The sequence below is a fragment of the Drosophila serrata genome, unplaced genomic scaffold (genome assembly GCF_035046125.1).
Source record: "Drosophila serrata isolate PLE 108 unplaced genomic scaffold, ASM3504612v1 contig_276, whole genome shotgun sequence".
NCBI classification, from domain to species: Eukaryota; Metazoa; Arthropoda; class Insecta; order Diptera; family Drosophilidae; genus Drosophila; species Drosophila serrata.
Window position 1 is genome coordinate 5229531 of NW_028257174.1, and position 25857 is coordinate 5255387.

The following is a 25857-nucleotide window of genomic DNA, read 5'->3' on the forward strand; positions in this document are numbered from 1 at the left end:
ACGCATAAGTACTGTCTAACTTTATGATTATTTATTACAGCAGCAAGCGGGGTACAAGAGGTACAGTGCGTTGCAAGACTGTCAAGACAGCAACCATCCAGAGGGAGAAAGAAAAACAACGCCACACTTTCGTTTCAGACACCTTTATTAGAGTCTTCATTTCAGAGAGATGTTATTTTACAAAATGACTGATCCAAGTTTAGGACATTATTATGCGTTTAATTTAAGGACAAACTCAAGTTACTAAACAATAATAATAATAATTACAATATAAAATAATAATAATAGATAATAGACAATAATGATGGTTGCATTTTTACCCAGTAATTCTACTCTTTAGTTCAGTCTAATGAAAACGCAAACTTCTCCTCTTTGCCCGCCTCCAGCAATAATAGACCGTAATAGCTTTATTGTTGAAGGGACATTTAGTTAGTTAACGACTACACATATACATTTTTAACGTCAAGAATCTTCATCACTGTCCACCTTGTCCAGGACATTCGTCCAGCCTTAGTGCTCGGTGAAGCACTGTTCTCTATTATGGCCAAGTCACTCCCACCAGCCGAGGAGGCCCCATAAAGATAGGCCACGAGACGGGTTGATCCCGGGCCGTAAACGCACTCGTAAACGGATCAACATCCCAACCATCCCAGCGGAGCATACATATCTACACAAATATATATATAAATGTATCTTTATCTGTATCTGTATCGGCTGTAAAACATTAAAACTGATACGAGAGCTGCTCGCGTATCGCTTAACGCGATAGCGTTGGCCGGCTCTCTCGCTCTGAGCCAAGTTAAGAAGAGGAGCGGGTTAGGGGCTTTTTGTTTTTGTTTTTCTTTCTTTTCTTTTTTTTGTTTTGTTTTGTTTTGTTTTGTTTTTTTGTGTGTTTTTACAATAAATATATCGACATTTATTAGAAAAAATCACCTTTCCAGAGGCTCCCCATGATGTGTGTGTGTGTTTGGCGGCGTCCCATTCGTGGGGAAAAGTGATTTATATATACGGTTTATTGGGACCGTAAGCTATGGCCCAAGAACTCACTAGGAGATCTTTTAAAGCGCTTACTGAGCGAAACAAAATTAAAAAAAAAGAAAGAAATAGAAAGAATTGTCTAAAAAAAAAAACAAAAACTTAAAAGCGTTAATTTACAAATTATGCATGATCTGAAGGTGACTCAGGACAGTCCCAGATCGCAGTCTCAGATACAAATTTGAAATTACAATGGCTGCCAGTGTGGACGCTTGGGTGTGTGTGTGGTCTGTGTGTAGTGTTTGGTGTGCTGCCGGAATGTGTACGGAGGTGTACGGCTAGTGTCAAGGTGTGCTCTTCCCCAGGCGAGCCAATGGCGGGCTTAAAACTGAAACGGCGGCGTGTCCCGGCAGGTGTGGGCATCCATCGGTGTGATGACCACATGCAGGGTGAGTGTGTTCCGTTTGCTGCCCGTCAGATGGGGACTCAGGGACGTCGATGATTGCTCCAGCTCCTTGTACGGCAGCAGGTGGTCCAGGTTAATCACTCGCGATGCATCCGAGAAGTATTCGGTGCGCTCCACCACCGTGCGGATGTGCGTGATCTCGTTCTGCACGCCCACGATCAGGACGGCGATCTAATAAAGAGGAGAGAATAGGGATGAATATCGAGCGAAAAAGTTCTATAGGATATATCAACATGGATATGGTAAATATCGACGACTAAAAAAATGGTATAACAATTTAGTCAGAAGCTTGTAAAATGTGAAGGAGTCGTTTCCGACCCCATAAATCATATATATTCTTGATCAGTATTAATAGCCAAATATTACTAGCCATCTCCGGCAGAAAAAACAAATTTTCAGAAATTTTCAATTTTTTGAAAAAAGGAAAGGGGTTACATCATGAAAATTTGCAAAAATCTGCCAAAAATACATATTTTAAATGGAGTATGGAGTTTTATTAATCTACAAAAAACTAACATAGGACCGTTTTCCGAATTGAAATTATGTCCTTTTTGAATTAGTTATGAGATTTTAAAATTTTGCTTTGCCGTAAAAATTGTCATAAAAATATGTCTTAAAAATTGTCTTAAAAAATGGTATAACAATTTAGTCAGAAGCTTGTAAAATGTGAAGGAGTCGTTTCCGACCCCATAAATCATATATATTCTTGATCAGTATTAATAGCCAAATATTACTAGCCATCTCCGGCAGAAAAAAAAAATTTCAGAAATGTTCAATTTTTTGAAAAAAGGAAAGGGGTTACATCGTTAAAATTTGCAAAAATTGGCCAAAAATTTTATTTTTTAATTGAGTATGCAGATTTATAAGCCTACAAAAAACTAACATAGGACCGTTTTCCGTTTTGAAATTAAGGCTTTTTTAAATTAATTATGATCGATTTAAGTTTCGTTCTGCAAGGGTATACAAACTTTGGGTGTCCTAAGCTTCCATTCTTCTTCAATTTTAATCAATATCGATATATTGCTATTAACTGGTATCCCTATAACAGAGAGCCTTCAATTGAATCTATTATCAAAAGCAGATGCTTTTTTGAACAATATAAATGCTGTAAACAGTAAACTACCGAAGGCTCTTAGTTACAACTATTAAAGCTGAAAAAATCAGCCTAACTGCAAATGTTTATATTCTGGCAATGAAACCCGACCATGTCAACATTTTCAATTCACATGAATTTCTAGAAATAGGCTCTGATTGGAGAACTGACTGCTTTCCCAAGCTTGGGTATAAACAAACTCGAGGCGCCTCGTTGCTGATGCATTAAATGTAAACCTCTCTATTGTCCCCACAAATGTTTAGTCTATTAATTTTGTATAAACATAAACCAAGGTCTCGGCTTGCTCAGGGAGAGGCCTGAATTTCTGCAATTTGAGGCAAGCGGGATTTGGACTGTTGCCTTTCCAACCGTTCTCGAAAGATCTTTACGATTCAGAACACTCACCTTGAAGCGCTCCTCGCCAATATTCTGATGCTTGCAGGTAACCCGTAGACGCACAGTATCCAAGGAACAGCCGGGCACATAGCCGCCGCATACCATTTTGGCCTTATTGTACTCAACGCCGCGCGGAAAGAACTCAATGTCCCAGGTCATAGAAGGGTCTAGAAAGTTGGGGAGTAACAAAAATTAGTTAAATGAGCAAGACTCTCGCTTGAGACGACTCTCCACTACCGCTTTTACTCACCGTCCTCGGTTTCGGCGATATGGCGCTGCGAAAAGAAGCAGGTCACGTAGTTCTTGTAGTTATCAATCTTGTCAAAGTCATGCACATCGATATCCACACTCCAGGTGTCGTTCCAGTAGATGCGCGGAGTAAACTGTAGCTCGCCAGATTCGGTGGCGCGCACCTCACGCACCCTGTCCTCCTGGCCAGACTGGTAGCTCATCCCAATGGCAATGCGCTCGACAAGGAACTCCTTATGGTATTCGATAAGCGGGCCCTTCATCAGGTACGACAGCTGCTTCGTCGTCATCATGCCGAAGCGAATGTGGCTCACCGTCTGCTCGATCAGCTCCATGAAGCTGGAGGCGCCGCCCGCCGAGTTCGCCTCCATTTGCTCTCGGCGGTGCAGTAGCCATGTCTGCAGGACAACAAACAGTTTGTACTCACTCTTGACAACAATATCGTTCTGCTGCAGCAGCAGCTGTAGTATGGCCGGATCCATGTCCACAAAGTCGCGCGACTCGGCCACCATTTCGAGGTTCCATTTTAGGAATCGTTTCAGCGTCTCGGTGAGATCGTTGTGGGTGGGCGTAAATGAGAGGGTGTACTGCAGCCAGGACACCAGATAGCCACTGGTGGCCGCCTTGGCCACATGCTTGTTCATATAGTCTACACAGAGGTCGATCAGGTCGCGAACGTTGTACTTGTCGCTTAGCGCCAGCATCGGCATCACCGTCTGCAGAGTGGCCTCGATCTGGCCCACATACAGGTACTTGATGAACTGCGGGAAGACCGCCGAACAGCAGGGTTCCTCGTGCAGCTCGATAACATGTTTGCTGCACTCGTTCCACTCGGGGTTCATCAGCATCACCTGGAAGACATCGCTGCTGGCGCACAGGATGACCCGGTGGGCAGGATACTCCTTCCCGTCCACCAGTAGCACTATGTCCGACATTAGCTGCTCGGCGTAAAGGTTGGCAATCTTATTACGCACGCTATTCTCGTCAATCATCTGCAAAATGAGGTAGACTTAGATGTGCTCTCTGATTGAATCATAAAAAAGGGTAAAGTCCTTGAAGGATATATATAAAATATGTCAAAATCTAATTTTTTCTTTACAGAGGAGCTGTCAAAACATGAAGCTGTCAAGCATATTTAAGAATATCCAAGCTGGATGACCTAGGTACATCTTTGCGGGGACTTTGTGGTATGAGAAGATTCGCAGATTTACCCACCGTGCTGGCACCTTCATCCGACTCCAGACACTTGCGGCGCTTTGCGTCCTGATCTTCGTTGAGGCTGGTGGTGCCGTTTACCGTGTTTTTCGATCCATTTGGATTGGTTGGCGAAGGTGGAGCACCAGCAGCAAGACCAGCTCCTCCTCCTCCGGCTACACCGCCCACAGCTCCGCCGGCTGCCTCACCCGGTGGCTCCGCCGCAGCGGCCGCTGCTCCTGCTGCAGCACCCGCACCAATACCAGCACCTGCACCTGGACCGCCACCAAATCCGCCAGAGACGGGCGCGCCTCCGTTACCGTTCGCGTTTGCGTTCATCGGGAATCGAGAATCGGATGTTGGGATTCAAGCCCGGTTCGAAAGAAGTGCTTTCTGGCAATGCGGTCTACTTGTCAGCCTGGTTAGCACGGGCCTGGATCATGGCCAACTGTGAGCCCAATTTGAAAATTTGGTTTATTTTCATTTATTCTCGAGTAAAGACAGTGTGACCAGAGTGGCCAGAGCGAACAATACCCCACGATATTGCCAGTGTCACCTTTGGAGCTTTAAAGATGGCACTATCGTAATGTCACAAACGGTCACACTGATAGACACAACGCCGGGTGGCGGCCAAAGATTTCCGAAAGAATTCCTGTGATTATGAACAACCTGCGCCTGCTGCGACATCTACAGCGTGTGCGGAACGGCGAGGGCCTGCGATGGATGGCCAGCCAGCACAAGAGACGACCCCAGCTGGGCCAGCTGCCGCCCGATCGCCTGGAGCAGTTACGAAGCGATCTCTTCGAGCGGCGCCAGGAGCTTGCCTGCGATGAGTGGCAGGAGGTGCGCCGGTCCCTAGTGAATGGCCACAAGCACATCAATGCTCACAACGTGGACGCCGTGATCCTGGGCGTGTGCAGCGGACCTCGCCAATTGGCCCTGGCCAAGAACTATGTGGAGTTCCTGCGCAGCCAGGGCTCGAAACCCAATGCGGCTACCCTTGGCCGTCTGCTGAGGGTCTACAATGCTGCCTACCAGGAGCGGCCGCTCAGTGCGACAGAGCAGGCAGAGATCCTAAAGATTTGCGACACTCTCCAGGCGAATCACGAGACGCTGGACGCCATTACCTGTGAGCATCTGATCCACGGGCTGGTGGCTACCAACGACGACTGGCAGCGTGCCCTGCCGCTGCTGGAAATGATGAAAGTAACCAGTACGCCCAGCGTGGCCGCCTATAGTGCGCTGGCCGGGAAGGCCTTCAGCTCGGCTGAGAAGCCGGAGCATTTGGAGTTGGCCTGGCGCCTGCTTGAAGAGATGGCCCTTTCCCGCAAGCTGCCCAGGTGTGAGGTCTATCTAGCGCTGTTCGCTCGCATCGCCAAGCAACCAGGTAAACTTCCAAAACAGCTCCGTCGGTTGTTGCAGTTCCTCGAGCGCCACGAGATTCTAGTCAGCCAGCGGGTTGCAGAGCGACTGCGAGACCTGGCCCAGCAGCTGCCGACCCCGCGTATCCTAGAGGCCAAAGTTACGCAATTGGGGGCCCTGGGCAAGTGCCAGGCATGCCAGCAGCACCTCCAGCCAGTGGCCATCAGTGACGAGCAGTTCCGGCAGCTTAGCGAGTGCTTCCTGGAGAGAGTGCTGATACGACGCGACGTCTTTCAACGCTCCTCGCCCGAGGAGGTGGCCCGGTTTAAGAAGTATGTAGAGCGGACGGCGCCCTACGACTGTGTGATCGATGGTCTGAACGTGGCCTACTCCACGGGCACAAAGAAGTCGCCTCAGCAGCTGGCCAAGCTGGTGGCCACCGTGGTGCGACACTTTCGGGAGCAGGACAAGCGTGTCCTAGTTCTGGGACGTGAACACATGCGCAGCTGGTCCAAGCAGGCTATGCACTACGTCCAGAACAATGCCAGCCTCTTCCTCACCAACAATCTGTAAGAAATGCTGCCAAAGCGAGCAGGATGGCTATATGTATTGATATTTATGATATACACATTTTCAGATCTCAGGACGATCCCTTCCTGCTCTATGCCACGTTACGCAGCGGCCAAGAGACGGACTTCTTCTCCCGCGACCTAATGCGCAGCCACGCCTTCCACCTAGGGCCTGAATTGAAACCCATCTTTAGGCGCTGGCAGCAGGAGCACCAGTTCTCGCTGGTCACCCAAACGCAGTCGGGCCAAATCATAGTTAAGGAGCCCATCCGTCACAGGCTGTGCGCCCACGAGGTCTCCGGTGGCACCTGGCACGTGCCCTACTGTGAAGCGTATACGCAGCATCCCTCAGACAGCTTTGAGGTGCCTGCAAACTGGCTGTGCCTCAAGCTGAGCCCATGAAAAGTGGATCGAAATATGGTAAGAAGCGTGGCCTTGGCCATGTATTGTGATAGTTTGTACGTGAAAAGTCTAATAAACTAGAGGGCCGTCTGATCTTATCCCAATCCTAATCGCAGTCGTACTGGTTGCACTTCTCAAAGGCTCCCAGGCCCTGGGGCTGCTTCTGCTTCTTGCGCCGCCGCTCGTACATCAGCTTCTTCTCAGCAGCGCACATAAGACGTCGCTTGATGTGGTTGTCCATCTCGAAGTCCATGTCCGCCGACTTCGCCATTTCGTTCGGATCACGCGTGGCGGCCGAATCGAGTGCCTTGATTATGAGGCTGAGAAGAGCGTGAGCGAGGCGATGGCAAACATCATACTCGATGGCATCCTGGCTGGTGTAGTAGATGGCCGACTGTGAGGTCGGCTGGACGCCGATAGCCAGCAGAATGTTGCAGAAGATACCGCGCTGCATGCGCGCATATGGATCGACCAGCTGCGGCGGTATGCGCATCGTTGTTGCCAAATGGGAGATAAATTTGGCGAACTTCTTGATGAGCACGTTCAGGTACTGTGTCCGACACTGGCGCTCCAGCTTCGTCAGCATATTGTAGTACAGTTCCTGCTTGCGCTTCAGGAAGTCCTCCTTGCGCCGCTCCTTGGACTTGTTGCCCTTAAGGACCTCCTCCAACTGCTCTGTGGTGATGGCGTTGTACTTGCCCAGCATCCGCTTTATGCGCTTGGCTCTCATCTTGGGATCATACACGTCCTTGAACTGCTCGTAGTTGTCGATGAGCGTGTGCAGCTTAGGCTTTGACAGCGACACGTCGTAGGCCTTGACCTTGGGCGGCATGGCCGGACGGTAGGCCATGCGCCGCACATAGGACTGCAGCTGGGCTAGGGTCTCCTCCTGGCGCTTCTTAGCATTCTCCTCGGCGCACTCATCGGGATCCTCTTCCTCGACCAGCGAGCTAGTCGATGTGGGCAGCGGCTCGTCCCAGTCGGAGATATTCGAGCTGGCCATGATGCTAACTGCTATCTGCTGGCGCGGATTAACGAATGTACGGCCCTATAAATTTTGGCAGTATTGCGAATTTAGCAGGGACTCCCGGAATTCGGACTAAAAATGGCCGGAAAAAAGTATTCACTTGAATATTTTATATAATTTACCCGAAAAAGGGGAGAGCACTGACAATTTTATGAAGCGTCTTGGAAGATCGACAGGGAACTACTGAAGCAATTGGGTTCCCAGATATGAAGTTTATGCCGAGGCAAACACCAAGGACTACTAGATGGCGAACGAGAGGAATCTGGATTTAGTATTAACAATAACATTTTTACATATTATTTTTAAACGCATTTATTATAAAAATAATTTGTTCTCATGTAGGCAACATTAACAAATATTGGTACATATATATTTTAAAATTTAAATGTAACTTTTTTTGGAACCATAATTTTACTGTTCCGACATCAGTTGTTTAATTATTGTAATTTGTTCCTAAAAATGTCAAAAGCTTTCAGAGAAGGTCTAAAAAATTAATGTTCTTTAAAGAGAAGTATAATATATATGTATATATACCAGTAATATATGCTTATAGTATTTAATTCGTTAATGTCGGGGATTTCCCAAATATCCGTTCATGAATTATAAAGATAACGTGTTAAATTTATAGAAATATGATTCATCCTCCTTACGGAACGAAAGCGGATAACTTCTCGCGACCATTTACAATTAAATAAGCAACTTTTATTGATTTACGTTAATAATAACCATAATAGCCAACGGATTTGTGCGCCTAATAGCACTCGCTCTGCACTGACCGCTCCAGAACGAACGTGTACTCTTCGGCCAGCTCATCTACCGATAGCTGGCGCGTGAGCAGCGCCAGGATGCTGTCCACCTGCATCTGGGTGCTGGCATAGCTGTCCTTGCTGGCCAGTCCGGGCGCCAGCTCGAAGGGAATGTCCTGCAGATAGTTGACAGGTCCGGACTGACGCCCCGCACTCGGTGTGTGTCCTGGTGCTCTGGGTCCCGGCATGGGTGGATAGGGCAGATAACCCACAGGCGGCATGGGCGGGTACATTGAGCCACCGGCAGCAGGCGGGTCCGTCGATCCGGGCCTGCGCTCGATGAAGACGAAATCATCGCCGGAGGTGGTGCCAGGCCGAGGAGCATCCGCGGGACCCTGAATGGGCTCCTCCGTGGGCGTTTCGGCTGGCTTGCGTTTCCCGAAAATTGAGAACATTGCACACCTTGGGCTCAAGATTGCTTTGAATTTAGTTTTAGTTTTCCTCTTGTGTAAATATAAATAATTGCGTCTTTTGTCGGCCAATAACAAGTGCCAGTGCTGCCGTTCTGTCTAGCGAATTTAACGCCAAAAGTTCTGATAGATACCATTCTTTTTAATTTAAAATATATTGTATAATTTTGTATTCCTTTAATTTAAATGAGACATTTAGAATCAATAATTGCTTTTGGATGTTTTATAACTATTGGAAAAACTTTTTAATCTAAAAAAATCAATCTTCTACTTCGTATTGTAACAAGGTCTCCTAGAGAAAAGCAATGACTTCAGGAACAAAATTTTGCGTACTTTTTAGTTCTATATATATAAAAATATTTAAATATTAATATATTTTATTGTATATGAAACCTCGGAGCTTATATCTTAATATTTAATTAAAATTGATCATAAGAAAACAAAATCAAAAAACTAGGCAATGACTTCAGGAACAAAATTGTACGTCCTTTTTAGTTCTATATATATGAAAATATTTATATATTAAAATATATTTTATAACTTATATTTAATTTAAATTAATCATAAGAAAACAATTTAAAATCAAAAATACTAGTCTTCTTTTAATGGCGACAACACTGTTTCACTTAAATCTCGCACTAAAAAAGGCTATAGCCGATAGGCAAGTAGCGGCACCGCACAGCGTTGCCAGACCGCGGCCGGATGCGCAGGGCTGCATAATACGTTCCCGATTCGACTCTCGGGCAATCACTTTTTCCCAGCCAAGACAACAAATTGTGTACACCGTCTAACTGGAGGAGCGAAAAAGATGTCGAAGGTGGACCAGGACCCGAACGCCTCGCTGAGCATAATGGAGGTGAGCTTGCCCACTGGGAGCCCATTCCGCAGGACGTTGGCGCTTCATCAGCCTTTTCCAATTGGCGCTCCGCTCTCCCAGAAACGATGCCACATTAACGCACGCTTACATGCTGTGAGCTCGGTCTGCTTCCTGCTCCCAGCTTCCTGCTTCCTGATCCTTGCTCCCTGCTCCCTGCTCCATGCTCTTGCTCATTGTTTTCTTTAACTGATCCGCAGCAAATCAAGCAGCTCATCCGGCCGCCGCCCAACGAGGATGATAAGCTGGTGCAGCGGACGACGAACACGAAGCATCCGTACTACAGGCGGCCGGGCAGGGGTCACAACCACGACTACTGCGATTCCTGTGAAGAAGGCGGCAATCTTTTGTGCTGCGATCGGTGCCCCTCCAGCTTCCATCTGCAGTGCCAGTAAGTAGTACAGCCTCTCTCTCCCAGTGTATGCTGATCATTCTGCTTGCAGTGATCCGCCTCTAAGCGAGGAGGACATACCTAGTGGCCAGTGGCTGTGCCACAGCTGTCTCATGACGAAGGTATCGCAACCCCCGGCATCCTCCTCCTCGAAGGCCAGTTCCGTGGAGCGTGTACCGTCGGCGGGCAGCAACTCCAGGGCCAATACGCCTTCGTCCGGCGATCTGGAGTCCATACCGCTGAAGATACGGAATTTAAGAAAACGGAGCAGCAGTGAACGGAATAGCACCGAGAAACTGCTGGCCAAGATGCCGCTGGCCATACAGCGGGCCCTGGATCCCAACAAGAAGCCGACACCGCTGGACGACATTATACGGGCGGCCAGTATGCTCAATCCGCAACAATTCTCGCTGCCGCCGGAACTGGAGCTGCACACCCAGTTCCCGGGCAATGGCAAGGTGCAGCCCGTCCAGCAGCCCGTCCCGTCGACGGGCAATGGCGGGCACCGCAAGTGCGCGGGTAACCAGCGCAGGAACTCGAAGCCCTTCGAACTGGACGCCCAGGGATTGGTGCCGCTGCCCGCCAAGACCTGCTTCTACTGCTCGCGGTCGTGCAAGAGGGCACCGCTCATTTCCTGTGACTACTGTCCGCTGTACTATCACCAGGATTGCCTGGATCCGCCGCTGACGGCCCTGCCGGCAGGCCTGTGGATGTGCCCCAATCATGTCGAGAACTTTATCGTAAGTGTGGGGTGAGGAGAGATGAAGGCCCTGGCCTGAATCCTGAAGTCTGACTCTTATTTTCGTTAGCAGGACGCCAATATGACCAACAGCATCTCGGCGACGGAACGGGTGCGCCTGTGGAATCGATTCCACCAGCCGCTTGACCATGAGAACGTGAAACTGGAGTTCTTCCGGCGGGTCCACACCCGCCATCCACCCTTCCGCACCAAGAGCAGTTTGCGTGCCCGGGCCCACATCGAGGTGCCGGCCATGGTGCGTTACCACTACGAGCATCCGCCGGCCCTGCTGCCGTCGATGCGCCAGACGCTGAGGTACGATCGTGTCAAGCGGCGCAAGAACCTGCCCACGGCCGTTGAGGAGATATCCCGGGAGACGGTCACCGAATCGCTGCTGAAGGACCTCGAAGCGTTGCGCTCCGCACGGGCCAAGTTCCGTGAGCTTCAACGGGAGTATGGCACCGTGGAGACAGCCGTGGAGGGAGACAGTGACAGCGAGGATACTAGCCCTGAGGAAGGTACCGAAGGTGCCGAGCCGAATAAGGTAAACGGTGCAGGACCTGGAGGAGCCGGCGGGCTGGAGACGGAGAATGCCAAGACCGAGCCAGATGGCGGCGATCTGCCCTCGGTCATCAAGGTGGAGTCGAAGGCCAGTCTGGAGCTAGACATTACATTTGAGGATGAGGAGGAGGATAGCAAGGTGGGCATCATTGATGCGGACCTCTGTCACCTGGACGTGGATATTATTAAGAAGCTGGCCCATCAGCGTCTGCTGCAGTTGGTCCAAGAGTACCCGGAGATTGTAACGCAGTACAAGAACCGAACGGCCGCTCGACGTCTGCGCCAACTAACAGCTGCAGAAGGATCAGGAGGAACGGAAGCACTGCAAAGCCAGCTAGCACCGGAGGATATGAATCGCTTCTCGCTGCTCTTCACCAGCGAAACGTCCTCGATACTAGCCCAGAAGAATGGCAATGCCGCCGACGAGGATCCAGCAATGGCGCTGCATCCTGCACTGGCCACAGCGGCCGCCATTGCCGCAGCGGACGCTGCCGCCGAATGCTATGTGCCGCGGATCCGGAGCGATACGGATAAGGCCTACGAGCTAGCCTCCCGGCTCGAGCTGAAGCTGCTGCAGTGCAAGGTGCAGGCACGGGCGGTGATCACGCCGCTGGGCGACATGCTCGAGGACAGCCGGTGGTTCAGCTCCCTGGGCCTGGAGCAGTCGATCTTCATGAGGTATCGCAGCCTGTACATCGGGTACGGAGGCCACTACTCGCCCTCGACGACACTGGGCCAGACGGAGACGGTGGACCTGTCGGCCATCGGCTACTGCTGTCGCATTTCGCCGCAGCATGCCATCATTTTCTACGACGAGTTCTCCAAATCGTACGAGCTGATCAACTACTCGGAGTTCGGAACGGAGGTCAACGGGCAGGTGTACGCCTGCGACCTAACCGATCGGACGCCCACCCATGCTGGCAAGCGGATGCGACCCGACGACGCCGAGCTAAAGCGGAGGGTGGACGATCTGCTCGACAAGAGGCGTCACATCCTCCGGCAGTTCGAGACCAAGCGGAGTGGCCAGAACAAGTGAGCGAGCTACCTTTATATTACGTTCACTGGGAATTCTCTCTACATCCTTCCTTTTTTATTTCAGACTTGCGCCCATTGTGAAGCCCGCCTGCCGCTGTACGAATGCGGGACCCGTGCCCATGGTAGCCGGCGCCTGGGAGGGTTCTGCGGTTCTGGCCCACGGCAGCCTCCTGCGCTTCGGTTGCCTGTCCTTTGTGTTCTCGGTACCGTCGGTGGATCTGCTACAGGCGCAGGCGCGCAATAAACGGCTAACGTAGGATCTGTGGCATCAGCAGCAACAGCATCATCACCATCCTCAGTTAGACCACCCAGTGGGGCAGCTAATAGCCAGTAGCCAGTAGTAGCCAGGCCTTAGGGCTAGCAATCAGCACACTCATTTTATCGCCACGAAGATTATGTTCACATTTTATGGATCACACACATCCCAGCCCATCCTAGCATTAAGTACAACTGCGAGGGGTCGGCACCAGGTAATTTGCCCAGAAAGCCCTCCCTCCACCACAATAATTGTAAAATTGTAATTATAAGGGAAAACCTTGAAATAAAATTGTAAAAATATCCAGATATATTGCTCTATATTGATTGCGAAACACTCAGAAGCTTAAAACTCAGTGAAGGGGTCATTTCCGACCCTATAAATTATATATATTCTGGATCAGAATCAACAGACGAATCTTTCTAGCTATTTTTGGCAGAAAAATTTTTTTTCCAAAATTTTCGATTTTTTGAAAAATAGGAAAGGGGTTACATCATTAAAATTGTCAAAATTTGATAAAATTTTAAATTTTAAACTGAGTATGCAGATTTATTAACCTACTAAAAACTAACATAAATCAGCTTTCCGAATTAACATTAATGCATTTTTGGCTGAGTTGTGCAATTTTTAAATTTTGATTTGTCGTAAAAATTGTCATAAAAATATAGATAAAATCAGTTCAAATAATGGTATTTCAATTTAAGTCAGAAGCTTGTAAAATGTGCAGGGGTCATTTCCGACCCTATAAATCATATATATTCTTGATCAGAATCAACAGGCGAATCTTTCTAGCCTTTTTTGCCAGAAAAAACATTTTTTGAAAATGTTCGATTTTTTGAAAAAAATGAAAGGGGTTATATCGTTAAAATTTGCAGAAATTGGTAAAAAAAAAATTAATTTTTTAACATTTTAAACTGAGTATGCAGATTTTTTAACCTTACAAAAACTAGCTTAGAACAGCTTTACGAATTGAATTTAAGGCTTTTTTGACAGATTTATGAGTTTTTTAAGCTTCAATTTGTCCGAATAATTAGCATATAAAAATATCGACATAAACTTTCGCGTGAAATATGATACAATATCATATCTATAGAATCAACCCCATTAAAAACACGCTTTGTTGAAATTAATGTTTACTTTATAACCAGATCCAAATCCAACTGGTTAAGGCATTATAGAGAACGAGAAGAGTATACACAAAAGTGGCGCTGGCCGGAACTGGAGTTTACAAAACTTGGGATAAGTACATCGGTGTAATGGCTAATACACATATATATATATATGCAAAAAATAATAAGTATATTTGTAATCGATATATCCTAGACGGCAGCTGGCCCTGACTGCTCCTGCTGTTGCTGCTGCTCCTGGGCGCCCGCCTTGGCCGCTGAGCGCGTTGCCCGCGACCGCTCCCATTCCGCTTTGTGCTTGCGCTTGGTATGATGGTACATATTGGATTTGGACCGGAACTCCGTGGGGCAGAAGGCGCAGGTGTGCAGCTTGACGCCCGTGTGCGTGGCAAAGTGCTCCTAGAAGAGAAGGGATAGAGGATTATTTCACGTTCAATTATGAGGTGCTTATACTCACCTCCAGGTAGCGCTTCATCTTGAAACACTTTCCGCACACATCACAGGCGTACTTAGGCTTGCTTAAGCAGCGATGGTTCTGCCCGGGCAGCTCACCGCAATTGGGACAAATCATGGGTATGGGTGCGGCAGCCTGAATGGACGTAGGCGGGGGCGGCGGCTGGTTGTTTCGTCGTTTGTCCAGGGTTCGTCTATCTGCCTCAGCTGGCGGGGAGCTACAAAAGAATCCAGATTTGATATTAACGCTCTCACTCTATCCGAATGGACCTACCTGTAGGGATTGCCCAGAATTGGACCTGTTGTCGTCGTCGTCGTTGTGGTAGTGGAGGCACAATGCGAACTAACCGCTGCGGCGGCAGCCGCCGTTGCGGACATGACGGCGAAGAGTTGGTCCTGCTGCTGCTGTTGCTGGAGGAGACTTGCGCACAGGCGCTGCTGGAGGCTGTCCGGCTGAACAGAGCCACTGCCGCCGGTGAGCGTTGAGGCTGCAGCAGCGGCCACCACGGCAGCAGCCACGGCATTGTAGTTGGCCAATATTAACTCGTTTTCCTTGAGACGCTTCTGGGGCAGATCCTCGTCGCTGGCATCGCTGTCCTCCGTGTGCTGCACCTTCTTGGGTGAGTGTGTCTTGCGGCGGCTGGAGCGAGTGCGGGATACCCGACTAGCTGATGATGGCGGAGCCTTGGTCATGGTCAGATTGATGGCCTCGCCGGGTTCGCTTTTGATCACCGACAGCGGCAGCGGTAGCGGCTGCTGTTCAACAATGGGAGGTGAGGGCTGAGGCGCTGCTGTCGGGGGAGCAGCGGACACGAGAACAGGAGATGACGCGGGCACGAGAGAGACAGACACTACTGCCGGAGCAGAGGCAGGGGCAGTGGCAGTCGTAGGAGCTGGCTCATCCACCGGCTCCAGTCTTGCCTCGGTGCCAAGCACGGCTCCCTGATTCTGCGACTTGGCCGCATCCCGCTCCTCGCGTGCCTTCAGCCACTGGGTGGTATGTTTGCTCTTCACGTGCGTATACATATTGGAGCGACAGCGAAAGGCCATTTCGCAGTAGGGACAGGCTATGGGCCGGTCGCCCGTGTGCGTGGCGATGTGCTCTTCGAGGTAGCGCCGCATCTTGAACGACTTTTCGCAGAACATGCACGGGAACTTGTTGACTGTGGTCGGTGTCGTGGCCGCCGCCTTCGGCTCGGTCTTTACCCAGATTTCAGGGAACTCCGGCTCTAGGATCAGGTGTGCGGTGTGCGGCTCCAGCTGAGCATCCGGCTCGCCGCCACCGCCGTCCTCCGACCAATTTACATCGCAGTCGATTTCCAGGAACTGGCTGCAAAGCGTTGTCTGCTTTAGCTCCACCAGCTTCCAGAAGTTGTGGAAGCTCTCCAGCTGGGCGCAGCACTCGGTGCATATGCAGGTGGAGATGGCGTCGTCGCGCGACAGCTGCAGGAGAGAGACAGAGAAGACGAGCTGCAGGCTAGAGCCAACGACTAGCAAGTGGCGATACTCACGCAGAGGTACAAGTGGATCGAGATCAGTTGCACCAAGTAGCTTTCCGGCATCACCTTGCCGCCGGTCCCGTCGCTGTCGTCCGCATCGGTGGGCGCACTGCCTGCGCCGGCGCCACCGAACAGCAGCACCGCGTTCTGCTCGTCCAGCGCGTTCAGACACAGGCGACAGATCATTTTTATTATAGTTTTTATTATTCCTTTCGCTCCACCATCCAGTGTTGCCAGATCATTTTTATTATTATTCCTTTCGCTCCACCGTGCAGTGCTGACCGTTTAGCTTACTTCAGGCTATATCTGGCATATTTGAAAATGGAAAAGCTTATGAAGCTTGCAATTAGCTAACAGCTTTAAAAATAACTTATTTTTGTATTTATCTATCGTCGGATTGTTTTGCCTATTAAAATAGTTAAATTAGTTAAAATAAAAGAAATACTATAAATACAATTAATGTCAAATTCTCACCTCTTCCTAACTTAAACAATAAAGTTGATGATTTACTTGTTAAAAACTTGCTCTTGAAATTTAACATATCCGTGCTAAGATTAAAATTTTACACTTATACAGAATAATTTTACACGTTAACATTATTATTAAAAATATTTGTGTTGAAAGCCAACAAAGTAATGCTAACTTTTATTATATTAACCTACAGCTATAATATTCAGTTTTATAAATAGAGTTTTATTTTTACTGTTTGTCATTTCCTCTACATAAAACAATAGTTTCTATTGCAGCTATATGATTTAGTCTTCTGATTTCCTCTAAAATTTAAGCCGAAATTCCCAAAACAATACAAAATGACTATATATAAAATTAGATGAAAATATTTTGAAAACTAAAACAAAAATTCTAATTCGTTTTCTAAAACTTGTCCAAACGTTCCTATGGCAGCTATATGATATATTAGTCCGATTTTACAAAATTTTAACACAAATTCTCAAAATAATACAAAATGGCTATATATCAAATTAGCTGAAAATATTTTGAAAACTAAAACAAAACTTCTAATTCGTTTTCTAAAAGATATCCAATCGTTTCTATGGCAACTATATAATATAGTAGTCAGATTTTCATGAAATTTAAACCGAAATTCTGAAATAATACAAAATGTCTATATAAAGTGGGTGGTATATTTGGACTGATAGCTATGGCGCGATCTATGAAAATGGAACCAGATGGGAACCAGCAGAGAACCACTCGCTGAACCAGACCATGGAACCATGTTAAGAAAAATACTAAATTAAATTTTAAAAAACAAATTGTTGAATAAAACATTAAGAAAATTGACTGCCCAATAAATGGAAAACCCATTCAAAACAATTTGGTGGGATTGTCATCTAAATCAGGGAAAATTACCTATTTCGTTATTTTTAGATTATTTTAGTATATACCACGGCGGAATGGTTTGCCCCTCCCACACAAGCAAAATCGACGCAAACTTTAACAAAAATCTTCCGCCCTTAAATGAACGCGTGCAAGCTTACACGGTATCTCAAACTATAGGGAAAAATATTGTATAATTTCGAATTAAATCTCTATTAAATCTAACCCACAGATTTTTTGAAATTAGCGTTTCCTTTTTCCGATCTCGTTCACAAACACTAGCTTCATATCGATAGGGGCGCCTCCCACCACTATCGATGAATAGACCGCCAGAAAATATTCCTATTGACCATTTCAACAATTGCATGAAATATGCATACCCCATGAATGGAATTGACATTCCAAGCATTTTGGTAGTTGTTTGATCAAAATCCGTTCAGTAGTTCATGTGCAAACCCCACTTTTGCATTTATTTTCATAAATGTTCCTACAAAGAATAAATATATCTGGCAACACTGCCTGCCTAACAAGAAGAAAATTTGATTTAAACTTTATGGTTAAACCTATGCAAAATGAAGACTGTCCTATAGACGGCATCGCAGTTCTGAACATTTTGATATATGTTTCATCAAAATCCGTTCAGTCGTTCGTAAGAAATCCCGACTTTTTCATTTATTTCCATTTATGTACCGGTGAAATATAAATATATCCGGCAGCCCTGCCTGCCTAAAAAGAAGAAAACTTGATTTAAACTTAATGGTTAAATCTATGCAAAAAGAAGGCTGTCCTATGGACGGCATCGCAGTTCTGAACATTTTGATATATGTTTCATCAAAATCCGTTCAGTCGTTAATGAGAAATTCCGACTTTCATTTATTGCAGTTGGCTACCAGGGGTGCATAGTCATGCCTCCTTAGTATATAAATTAATAATTCAAATGTTAATTTCTCCAAAACTACTGAACGGATTTCGATGAAACACCTACCAAATTGCTTAGAATAACGATATCATTTATTGGGCAGACTATTAAATGTTGTTTCGAAAATTTGCTTCTCAAATCTTCAAGCTTCAATGCCCTTGATTTGTAATATGATTTCATCTCAAAAATTTGCAACGCAGTGAATAAATTATTTCCGACCCTATAAAGTATATATATTCTTGATCAGCATCAACAGCCGAGTTTATCTAGCCATGTCCATCTGTCTGTCTCTTCAATTATAAGCAAATATTCAATATTTAAAGCTATTTATTTAATTAAAACGTTGCAGTTAGTCTTCTATATACTCTCAATAGTGTATAATGGATTAAAATGTTCAGAACTGCAGTGCCGTTTATTCTATTTGCATACATATGTACGTCTTATCATTAAGTTTAAATTATTCTTTTATTTAATATTCTTTGTCGAACATACACACATACACATACATTTACGGCAATAAATGAAAAAGTCGGGATTTCTCATTAACGACTGAACGGATTTTAATGAAACATATATCAAAATGTTCAGAACTGCGATGCCGTCTATAGGACAGTCTTCATTTTGCATAGGTTTAACCATAAAGTTTAAATCAAATTTTCTTCTTGTTAGGCAGGCAGTGTTGCCAGATATATTTATTCTTTGTAGGAACATTTATGAAAATAAATGCAAAAGTGGGGTTTGCACATGAACTACTGAACGGATTTTGATCAAACAACTACCAAAATGCTTGGAATGTCAATTCCATTCATGGGGTATGCATATTTCATGCAATTGTTGAAATGGTCAATAGGAATATTTTCTGGCGGTCTATTCATCGATAGTGGTGGGAGGCGCCCCTATCGATATGAAGCTAGTGTTTGTGAACGAGATCGGAAAAAGGAAACGCTAATTTCAAAAAATCTGTGGGTTAGATTTAATAGAGATTTAATTCGAAATTATACAATATTTTTCCCTATAGTTTGAGATACCGTGTAAGCTTGCACGCGTTCATTTAAGGGCGGAAGATTTTTGTTAAAGTTTGCGTCGATTTTGCTTGTGTGGGAGGGGCATAACATTCCGCCGTGGTATATACTAAAATAATCTAAAAATAACGAAATAGGTAATTTTCCCTGATTTAGATGACAATCCCACCAAATTGTTTTGAATGGGTTTTCCATTTATTGGGCAGTCAATTTTCTTAATGTTTTATTCAACAATTTGTTTTTTAAAATTTAATTTAGTATTTTTCTTAACATGGTTCCATGGTCTGGTTCAGCGAGTGGTTATCTGCTGGTTCCTATCTGGTTCCATTTTCATAGATCGCGCCATAGCTATCAGTCCAAATATACCACCCACTGTTATTAGATTTTCTCGAAAGCTGACGTTTAAAAACAATTGAATTTTTCACTAAATATTCGTTAATCTTTCCCTAGTGACCCTATATACCGTTCATATATGCACGCGTTCGTAAATCGAAGTTATAAGCCTTACAATTTTCGATGCCTATTTTGTATTGAGCCGACCCCGAGGTCACTGTTAAGCGATTTGCCCAAAAACTGACGGTTTGAATTTTCACATGCTTTTTGTTTAACATATCCAAATGTCAAATACTTTCAACACAGAAAAAAAAACAATAGTAAATTCATTTATTAGCATTTCGAAATTTTTTTTATTCGAATTAGTGCCTTAATTACGAAATAAATTAAAAATTCCATTTCGACGCAAACTCATCGACGTTTAACGGACTTATTTTTATCTTAGTATCGCTCAGAATCTAGCTTTTCCGTCGTAACCTGTCAACACTGCCACAATCTAGCTTGTGCTGAAAATGTCATTCCGGCCACAGACCATCTTTCGACATATATCGATAGCACTATCGATGACTCACAGTGCCACAACGTAACGGCCAGCAATCAATAAACGTAAGCTTATATTTGAATACAAACCCCTACAATTTAGTTTATTTAAGTACACAAAATTCTGACATGATAGAGCACTTTGGGCAACATATTCATGTTCAGCATAGAAAAACCTATATAAATATGCCCCGGCAGTTCTTATAACCAAAAATATTACAATTAGAGATTCACATCTAAATTTTGGCAATCTACACAATTTGTTTAAGGACTATCCGGGAGAAATTTCTGAAAATTAGTTTTAAAACTGAGAATTAGTACTTTATTAAATTTTTTAACTTAAACCAAACCAGTTAAAACAATTTTAAAGATACTTCCAAGGTATAGAGTCAAACTGCCGATCTTTTGTAATTGAAGTTTTTATTGCGTTCTTTCAATGTTACTCGGGATTCACCACATCCTCTCCTTATCTTAAGCTGTAATCCATAATCTGTAATCTGTCATCTGTATCTGTTTCTATATCTGTATTTGTGCCCCGATCCTCCAGCGATAACAACATTGGAGGACACAGAGCTGTGCGCATGTGCGCAAGGGGACGTGTGTCATAGTCATAGAAGACCTGATGGCGAGTCGATACATATCCCTATTTAACCCTATACAGGTATATATATGTATATAACGCTACAATATGCTTTTGTTGTGTTGTGTGTGTCGAATTTGTTTCTGTTCTTAACTCATTTTTGTTCCAATCTGTGTTCATTCCTGATATACATTCGCATTACGATCGTTAAATGTTCAGTTTTGTTCAATCTTTTTACAAAATTTGATTATTTTAATGTTTTCTAGCTCTGAAAGTGTGTGTGTTGATGATGAGTGTGTGGGGTGTATGTTCGATGGCGTGTGCTGGTGCTGCTTCTTGTTTGTTGTTTCTTGTAGGTCTATTCTCTAGATTGATTTTGTAAAGATTGTTTAATGTACATAACTAATTGCTCGCTTACGATTTTAATGTGTTAATTTTATGCATGTAAATCACGTATTGCATACAAAATTGCCTTCTGTAAAATTAATCAAATTTTGGGTCCGTTTTATGTCTGCTTCTTTGCAACCGTTCCACTTTTGTAATTTGATTATCTGATCTATAATAAAATAATATACATTTTAAAGATAGACGGGATAAACAAGGATCTGGGGGAATTGAGGGTCTCGTTGGAAAGGGCAGAGGGGGGAATGAAAAAAAAAGAACAGAAGCTGGTGCTACGATGTTTCCTAGTTGAATAGGTACAAAAAAGAGGGCGCCGCTGGAGTCGCACAATCCACCTGCTCCACACATCTTCGGCGGCTACTTTAGACAACAATTTCAACGGCAGCCGCCGGCGCCACTCATCTGAACCAAAGCTTCAGCCGCAGCGCGTCCACGCCATTCAGATAGTAGCGAAACAGCCGCTTATCACGAACAAAGCCCAGGTTCTCGTACAGCCGCAGCGCCGGCTCGTTTCGCATCTCTGTTTCCAGCACCACCTCGTCGGCATTGTCAGCCAACATGGCCTGTGAAGAGCGGCAAATAAGGATACAAATTAGATTAAGATTTGCCTGGTAATGGTTATGTTTTCTACCTCTATGGCCTTGGTTACCAGGGTGGTACCTATCTTGAGCTTGCGGTACTCCTTTCGCACCGCCAGCATGGCTATATAGCCGCGCCGCACATTCATGTGCATGTCCAGCTTGCACACGATGGCGCCCACGTACTGATTGTCGTGCGAGGCGAGGAAGCAGAGTTTTGGCCAATTGTAGATGAAGTACCGGTACGTGTATATCGAGTACGGTTCGGATAGTTCCGCCTGGATCAGTCGCATGATGTCCTGAAAGATGAGAGTTCGGGATTAGAGAGAGAGAGAGAGAACGAGGGACCCTAGAGCCCTGGGGGTTAACCAACTCACATGCATTTGGTGCTCGGCCTCGTACTCCTTGTACACAATCTCGTCCGCTGAAATGTTAGGTAGTGGTGATAGCAACTCCTCGGGTTCCGCTGGGATACTGGCAGCTGCAGCAGCAGCCGCCGCTGTGACAGCCTCTGCCGAAGTGGAGGGCAGCTCCTCCTGGCCAATGATGCTCCCCGTCGCAGCACCACCTTTGGCAGCATCTCCTTCTCCAGCTCCTGATGTTGTTAATGTTGTGGAGCTTGCCCTGTTGGCTGTTTGTGTTGTTGTGTTGGCAGTGCTTTTGATTGTGGCTGTTATGGACTCCTCCTTTGCATCCTTCTCGTTCTCCACCTCCACCTCATCCTTCTTCTTTTCCTTCATCTGTGAATCATCCTTTATACGCTTGCTGTGGCTGCTGTTGTTGTTGTTGCTGCTGTCCACGTTGTTTTTGTGGCTGGCGGACCCGCTGCTTATGTTGTTGTTGCTGCTTCGTATGTGGTTGTTGTTGCCGTTGCTGTGACCGTGTGCATGGCCATTGTGGACGGCGGCCTCCAGATAGAAGCCAGGCGTTTCCTCTGACGAGTAGGCAGCCGTTTTCTCCTGCGGGAAACCGCGTCCAGTGCATAGCTGCAGCTGCTCCAGCAGGCCCTGCAGCTCTTGCACCGACTTGTGGCTATCGCTCGCCCGCCCATTGCTGACTGGCTGTTCCTCCTGTTTCTCCTCTTTACCTGGACATGGACCTGGGCCTGGCTTCTCCGCCTTCTTTTTGTTCTTGCACCTTTTCTTGCCGGCTCCTGCTGGTGCTGCTGCTGGTGCCGCTGCCTGGGCATCCGCCATCCTAGCCTGGAGCTGAACCTGCTTGGGGCACACACACAGCGGGCGGAAGAGAAGCAGAAAATGAGTTGTGGGGAGCTGCGTACCGCTGTATGGGGCAGCGGGGGAGCGGCACTCACCTGCTGGGGGACTGGGACTGGGCGCCTGCAATGCTCTCTCTGTCAGGATTCTGGCGAGGAAGCCAACGGGAATTCGGCCTTATTTTTGGTTATATTTTCACAGTAGCTGGTTTTTCATTCACACACACACTTATGTAAAATCCGTATATCCCCCGAAACTTCTGATTTTCCTTTTGGGGTCTTCGCTATGAATAAATCCACACGCACATACACACACGCACACAGGCAGCACACACCCACACAGGTAAGCAAACAGCTGTCGAGCGAGGAGTGTGTAGTGCTGGTAAGTGCCGTGCCGAGAAAAGACGTTTGGCAACGCCATGCGGTGCGTTCAGAATCTTTAGTCTTGAGCCTTTGACATTGCCAGACTTTTGAAAATCTACACTTTGGCGCTGCTAGACTTCTAATCATCAACCCCGTGAAAAGAAGCTGGTAACTCTGGCTGAAATACCGCGCCTGGTTGAAATTAGGTGGCAGCTCTATACTTGGGGGCCAATTTTTAAATTTGAAATATTGCTGTTTTACTTTTGTTGTTTTTTTTTTTTTTAATTTTGTTCAAAAGCTTGAAACTAAGTGAAGCAATCATTTCCGACCCCATAAATCATATATATTCTTGATCAGAATCAACAGACCAATCGATCTAGGTATGTATGGGCGAAAATAAAAATATTAAATTTTTTTTCAAAATTTTAAAATTTTATAATATTTTTATCATTAAAATTTGCAAAAATTGGCCAAAAATTGAATTTCCTAACACTTTAAACTGAGTATGCAGATTTATTAACCTAATAAAAACAAGCACATAGCAGCTTTCCAATTCAAATTTAAGGCCTTTTTAACTTAGTTATGAGCTTTTAAAATTTTGATTTGTCGTAAAAATTGTCATATAAAACTTTCGAATATTTATAATCTTAAATATGATCGATTTCGTCTTCCCAAAGTTAGTTTCCCTCCTTGTTATTTCCTCCATTCCTCACGTTTCCTTACTGTTTGTTTTTCTTTGGGATCCTGGCCAAAAAATCGGTTACCAAGGCCTGTGGAAAGTGACATTAATTCTGGCATTTAACTAATTGAAGCTAGTTGGTATTATTCATAGCCCGATCTGGTTTTGGATCGGCGCTGCATGCATATGCATATGCCGCACTCGGAAATGGACTCGATTGGATTGGATGGAATTGGATAATCTTGGCCACGCGATTGAATAATTTCTCGGAATTTTGCATGCGAATTTCGCATAGTATTGACCAGGCCCAAGCTAACATCTCTTTTGGCCATAACAGAAGCAGTTTTGCCTTCGTTTTGTTCACTTGTTTGTCTATTTTACTTTTCTCTCTCGCTCGCTTGTTGTTGCTTTTGCTGTGACGAAGGTATATCCAAAATTAGCAAAGCAAACAACGCGCGGAGAAAGTGAATGGCCGAATAAAGTAAAAGCAGCGCTGGAGAGAAGAGAGTGGAGAGTGGACAGCGGGGAGCGGAGGGAGAAACGAGAGGCGTTAACGCAGACGAGACAAGTGGCGCAGCCAACGCCTTATCACCACCGAAGCTCATGTGTCCAGGTACTTGGAATTGGATGCAGAGACCCAGGGAACTCGACTTCCTCTGGGTATATCATCGTAAAATTGGGTATGAAAGCTTGACATGGATTATCCTTGCGGGTTATTCAGGATCTAAGCGGAATACTCATCACAGAGCATCTATAATAGATTTAGAATCCCATGGAACTCGACTTTCTTCGACTATATCCTGTAATTTGGTATCCAAGCCTTTTGTTTATTCTCCTTGCATTGTATATAAAATTCATGGCTATAACTTCTTAGCTAGCATATGACATATTTCTTTAAAACTAAGGTATTGTCAGTGCGACTCTAGCCTTTGACTGGCTTAATTTTGCACATCTATCGCGGCATAAAAACAATTCACATTTTGTGCGATGCTCCAAAGTTCCATTCCAAGTCCACATCGCATTTTGGCCGTGTCATGTCGAGAGTTTATGGGTTTTTTGTCATTTTTCAGTTTTAGTTTTTTAAGTTTTCCATTTGTTGTTGTTGTTTCTTGTTGTTTTCGCTGAAATAATGTATATTTCGGTTTCGGCTTTGGCCGCTTTGTTGCCTGTGTTGTTCCGTGTTGCAATTCCAAGTGTGTGCAAAAGGCAAAGTCAAAGCGCAAGCGCAAGCGCACCAAATGTAAAGCACTTGGGAAGGTCTCAGGTCTCAGGTCTCAGGGGTCTGCCCCCCATCCTCCTCCAGCTTTCAGCTGAGGCAAAGATCCCCAGCCCCTCCCGAGAAACAACTTAAGTTGAGTGATGTGCACAAGACCGCAGACGAATTTGTCGTGTCAGCGTTAAATTGTGTCAAATGTTGTCACACACAAATGCTTCTCCTCCTTCCCACTCCTCTGCAGCTCTTCTCCCCCTTTGGTTCACTTGGCAAACACACAAAGATCTCTGCTGTGTGTACAAATGACAAATGTTACAAATAACCGAAAATTGTTTTAATTATTTCCAGCAAAGACGTGCTCCAAGACTGGGTTTTCTCCAAGAGGAAGGGTTTCTCCACAAACCAGGCCTTTATCGGGCTTCAAAAACAATTAATTCTGGTTTATAACTTGCCGCCCAGCTTGGGCTTCCTTCTCCTCTTTAATTTCAGTTCATCCGCCTAGAAACCTCTCCCTGTTCCCGGCTGAGACTACCCCCCTGGTAAGAGGGAACAGTCACCATCCCAGAAGTGACTGGCGAAGAGTGCATTGGCATCAAACTGAGATTGGATCTCGATGCGTGCGTTTTATTATGCAACCGGCACAGCGACTATAATGTAATCCAAAACCGAATCAATCGCCGGCGGTGGCCTCCCTGGGTGGACTCAATGGACTCCGCTTTGAAGCAGAGCAGAAAGTGCCAGAGAAAAGCGATTGAATTTGTCAATTTTGTTTTGGGAGAAAGACAATGAAGAAGCG

At 45.7% G+C, this 25857-nt stretch overlaps 7 protein-coding genes across 8 annotated transcripts; 2 read left to right on the top strand and 5 right to left on the bottom strand.

The window, feature by feature from the left end:
• Nucleotides 1-127: 127 nt before the first annotated feature.
• On the bottom strand, nt 128-4924 carry Tango10 (transport and golgi organization 10). Its single transcript, XM_020947003.2, has 4 exons — nt 4395-4924; nt 3181-4171; nt 2940-3097; nt 128-1612 (listed from the first exon to the last, which is right to left on the bottom strand). The coding sequence occupies exons 1-4, from the start codon at nt 4710-4712 to the stop codon at nt 1358-1360; spliced, it is 1722 nt and encodes a 573-aa protein (XP_020802662.2). The 5' UTR covers nt 4713-4924; the 3' UTR covers nt 128-1357.
• On the top strand, nt 4635-6816 carry mldr (mitochondrial ribonuclease P catalytic subunit). The gene is made up of 2 exons (XM_020947111.2): nt 4635-6304; nt 6373-6816. The coding sequence occupies exons 1-2, from the start codon at nt 5034-5036 to the stop codon at nt 6704-6706; spliced, it is 1605 nt and encodes a 534-aa protein (XP_020802770.2). The 5' UTR covers nt 4635-5033; the 3' UTR covers nt 6707-6816.
• On the bottom strand, nt 6721-8036 carry LOC110179532 (uncharacterized). Its single transcript, XM_020947112.2, has one exon. It carries the CDS (start codon nt 7707-7709, stop codon nt 6813-6815), a length of 897 nt encoding a protein of 298 aa, XP_020802771.1. The 5' UTR covers nt 7710-8036; the 3' UTR covers nt 6721-6812.
• On the bottom strand, nt 8030-9060 carry LOC110179533 (uncharacterized). Its single transcript, XM_020947113.2, has one exon. The coding sequence runs from the start codon at nt 8932-8934 to the stop codon at nt 8485-8487; it is 450 nt and encodes a 149-aa protein (XP_020802772.1). The 5' UTR covers nt 8935-9060; the 3' UTR covers nt 8030-8484.
• Nucleotides 9061-9625: 565 nt separating this feature from the next.
• LOC110179457 (PHD finger protein 12) lies at nt 9626-13115 on the top strand. Of its 2 annotated transcripts, none has more exons than XM_020947013.2 (5): nt 9626-9805; nt 10024-10214; nt 10267-10954; nt 11024-12546; nt 12614-13115. In XM_020947013.2, the coding sequence occupies exons 1-5, from the start codon at nt 9758-9760 to the stop codon at nt 12804-12806; spliced, it is 2643 nt and encodes an 880-aa protein (XP_020802672.2). In that variant the 5' UTR covers nt 9626-9757; the 3' UTR covers nt 12807-13115. The 2 variants fall into 2 exon arrangements, with proteins under 2 accessions (XP_020802672.2, XP_020802673.2); XM_020947014.2 differs by having other exon boundaries at nt 9631-9805; nt 11027-12546.
• Nucleotides 13116-13921: 806 nt separating this feature from the next.
• Nucleotides 13922-16206, bottom strand: LOC110179497 (uncharacterized). The gene is made up of 4 exons (XM_020947071.2): nt 15897-16206; nt 14660-15828; nt 14390-14603; nt 13922-14331 (listed from the first exon to the last, which is right to left on the bottom strand). Exons 1-4 carry the CDS (start codon nt 16068-16070, stop codon nt 14125-14127), a joined length of 1764 nt encoding a protein of 587 aa, XP_020802730.2. The 5' UTR covers nt 16071-16206; the 3' UTR covers nt 13922-14124.
• Nucleotides 16207-20436: 4230 nt separating this feature from the next.
• Naa30A (N(alpha)-acetyltransferase 30 A) lies at nt 20437-23418 on the bottom strand. Its single transcript, XM_020946998.2, has 4 exons — nt 22906-23418; nt 21971-22807; nt 21647-21892; nt 20437-21578 (listed from the first exon to the last, which is right to left on the bottom strand). Exons 2-4 carry the CDS (start codon nt 22787-22789, stop codon nt 21414-21416), a joined length of 1230 nt encoding a protein of 409 aa, XP_020802657.2. The 5' UTR covers nt 22790-22807; nt 22906-23418; the 3' UTR covers nt 20437-21413.
• Between the last annotated feature and the right edge of the window lie 2439 nt (nt 23419-25857).

What these genes read in the sequence shown, in the direction of transcription:
- LOC110179497 (XM_020947071.2), bottom strand. Translation starts at nt 16,070, where the DNA reads ATGATCTGTCGCCTGTGTCTGAACGCGCTGGACGAGCAGAACGCGGTG. An exon ending in ATTCTGGGCAATCCCTACAG is followed by an intron (nt 14,604 to 14,659) that starts GTAGGTCCATTC and finishes ATTCTTTTGTAG; the next exon opens with CTCCCCGCCAGCTGAGGCAG. An exon ending in AGATGAAGCGCTACCTGGAG is followed by an intron (nt 14,332 to 14,389) that starts GTGAGTATAAGC and finishes CTTCTCTTCTAG; the next exon opens with GAGCACTTTGCCACGCACAC.
- LOC110179533 (XM_020947113.2), bottom strand. Translation starts at nt 8,934, where the DNA reads ATGTTCTCAATTTTCGGGAAACGCAAGCCAGCCGAAACGCCCACGGAG.
- LOC110179457 (XM_020947013.2), top strand. Translation starts at nt 9,758, where the DNA reads ATGTCGAAGGTGGACCAGGACCCGAACGCCTCGCTGAGCATAATGGAG. An exon ending in CCTCGCTGAGCATAATGGAG is followed by an intron (nt 9,806 to 10,023) that starts GTGAGCTTGCCC and finishes ACTGATCCGCAG; the next exon opens with CAAATCAAGCAGCTCATCCG. An exon ending in AAGCGGAGTGGCCAGAACAA is followed by an intron (nt 12,547 to 12,613) that starts GTGAGCGAGCTA and finishes TTTTTATTTCAG; the next exon opens with ACTTGCGCCCATTGTGAAGC.
- mldr (XM_020947111.2), top strand. Translation starts at nt 5,034, where the DNA reads ATGAACAACCTGCGCCTGCTGCGACATCTACAGCGTGTGCGGAACGGC. An exon ending in CTCTTCCTCACCAACAATCT is followed by an intron (nt 6,305 to 6,372) that starts GTAAGAAATGCT and finishes ACACATTTTCAG; the next exon opens with ATCTCAGGACGATCCCTTCC.
- Naa30A (XM_020946998.2), bottom strand. Translation starts at nt 22,789, where the DNA reads ATGGCGGATGCCCAGGCAGCGGCACCAGCAGCAGCACCAGCAGGAGCC. An exon ending in AGGCCGAGCACCAAATGCAT is followed by an intron (nt 21,893 to 21,970) that starts GTGAGTTGGTTA and finishes CTCATCTTTCAG; the next exon opens with GACATCATGCGACTGATCCA. An exon ending in TGGTAACCAAGGCCATAGAG is followed by an intron (nt 21,579 to 21,646) that starts GTAGAAAACATA and finishes CGCTCTTCACAG; the next exon opens with GCCATGTTGGCTGACAATGC.
- LOC110179532 (XM_020947112.2), bottom strand. Translation starts at nt 7,709, where the DNA reads ATGGCCAGCTCGAATATCTCCGACTGGGACGAGCCGCTGCCCACATCG.
- Tango10 (XM_020947003.2), bottom strand. Translation starts at nt 4,712, where the DNA reads ATGAACGCAAACGCGAACGGTAACGGAGGCGCGCCCGTCTCTGGCGGA. An exon ending in TATCGCCGAAACCGAGGACG is followed by an intron (nt 3,098 to 3,180) that starts GTGAGTAAAAGC and finishes CCAACTTTCTAG; the next exon opens with ACCCTTCTATGACCTGGGAC. An exon ending in TTGGCGAGGAGCGCTTCAAG is followed by an intron (nt 1,613 to 2,939) that starts GTGAGTGTTCTG and finishes CCTCTTTATTAG; the next exon opens with ATCGCCGTCCTGATCGTGGG.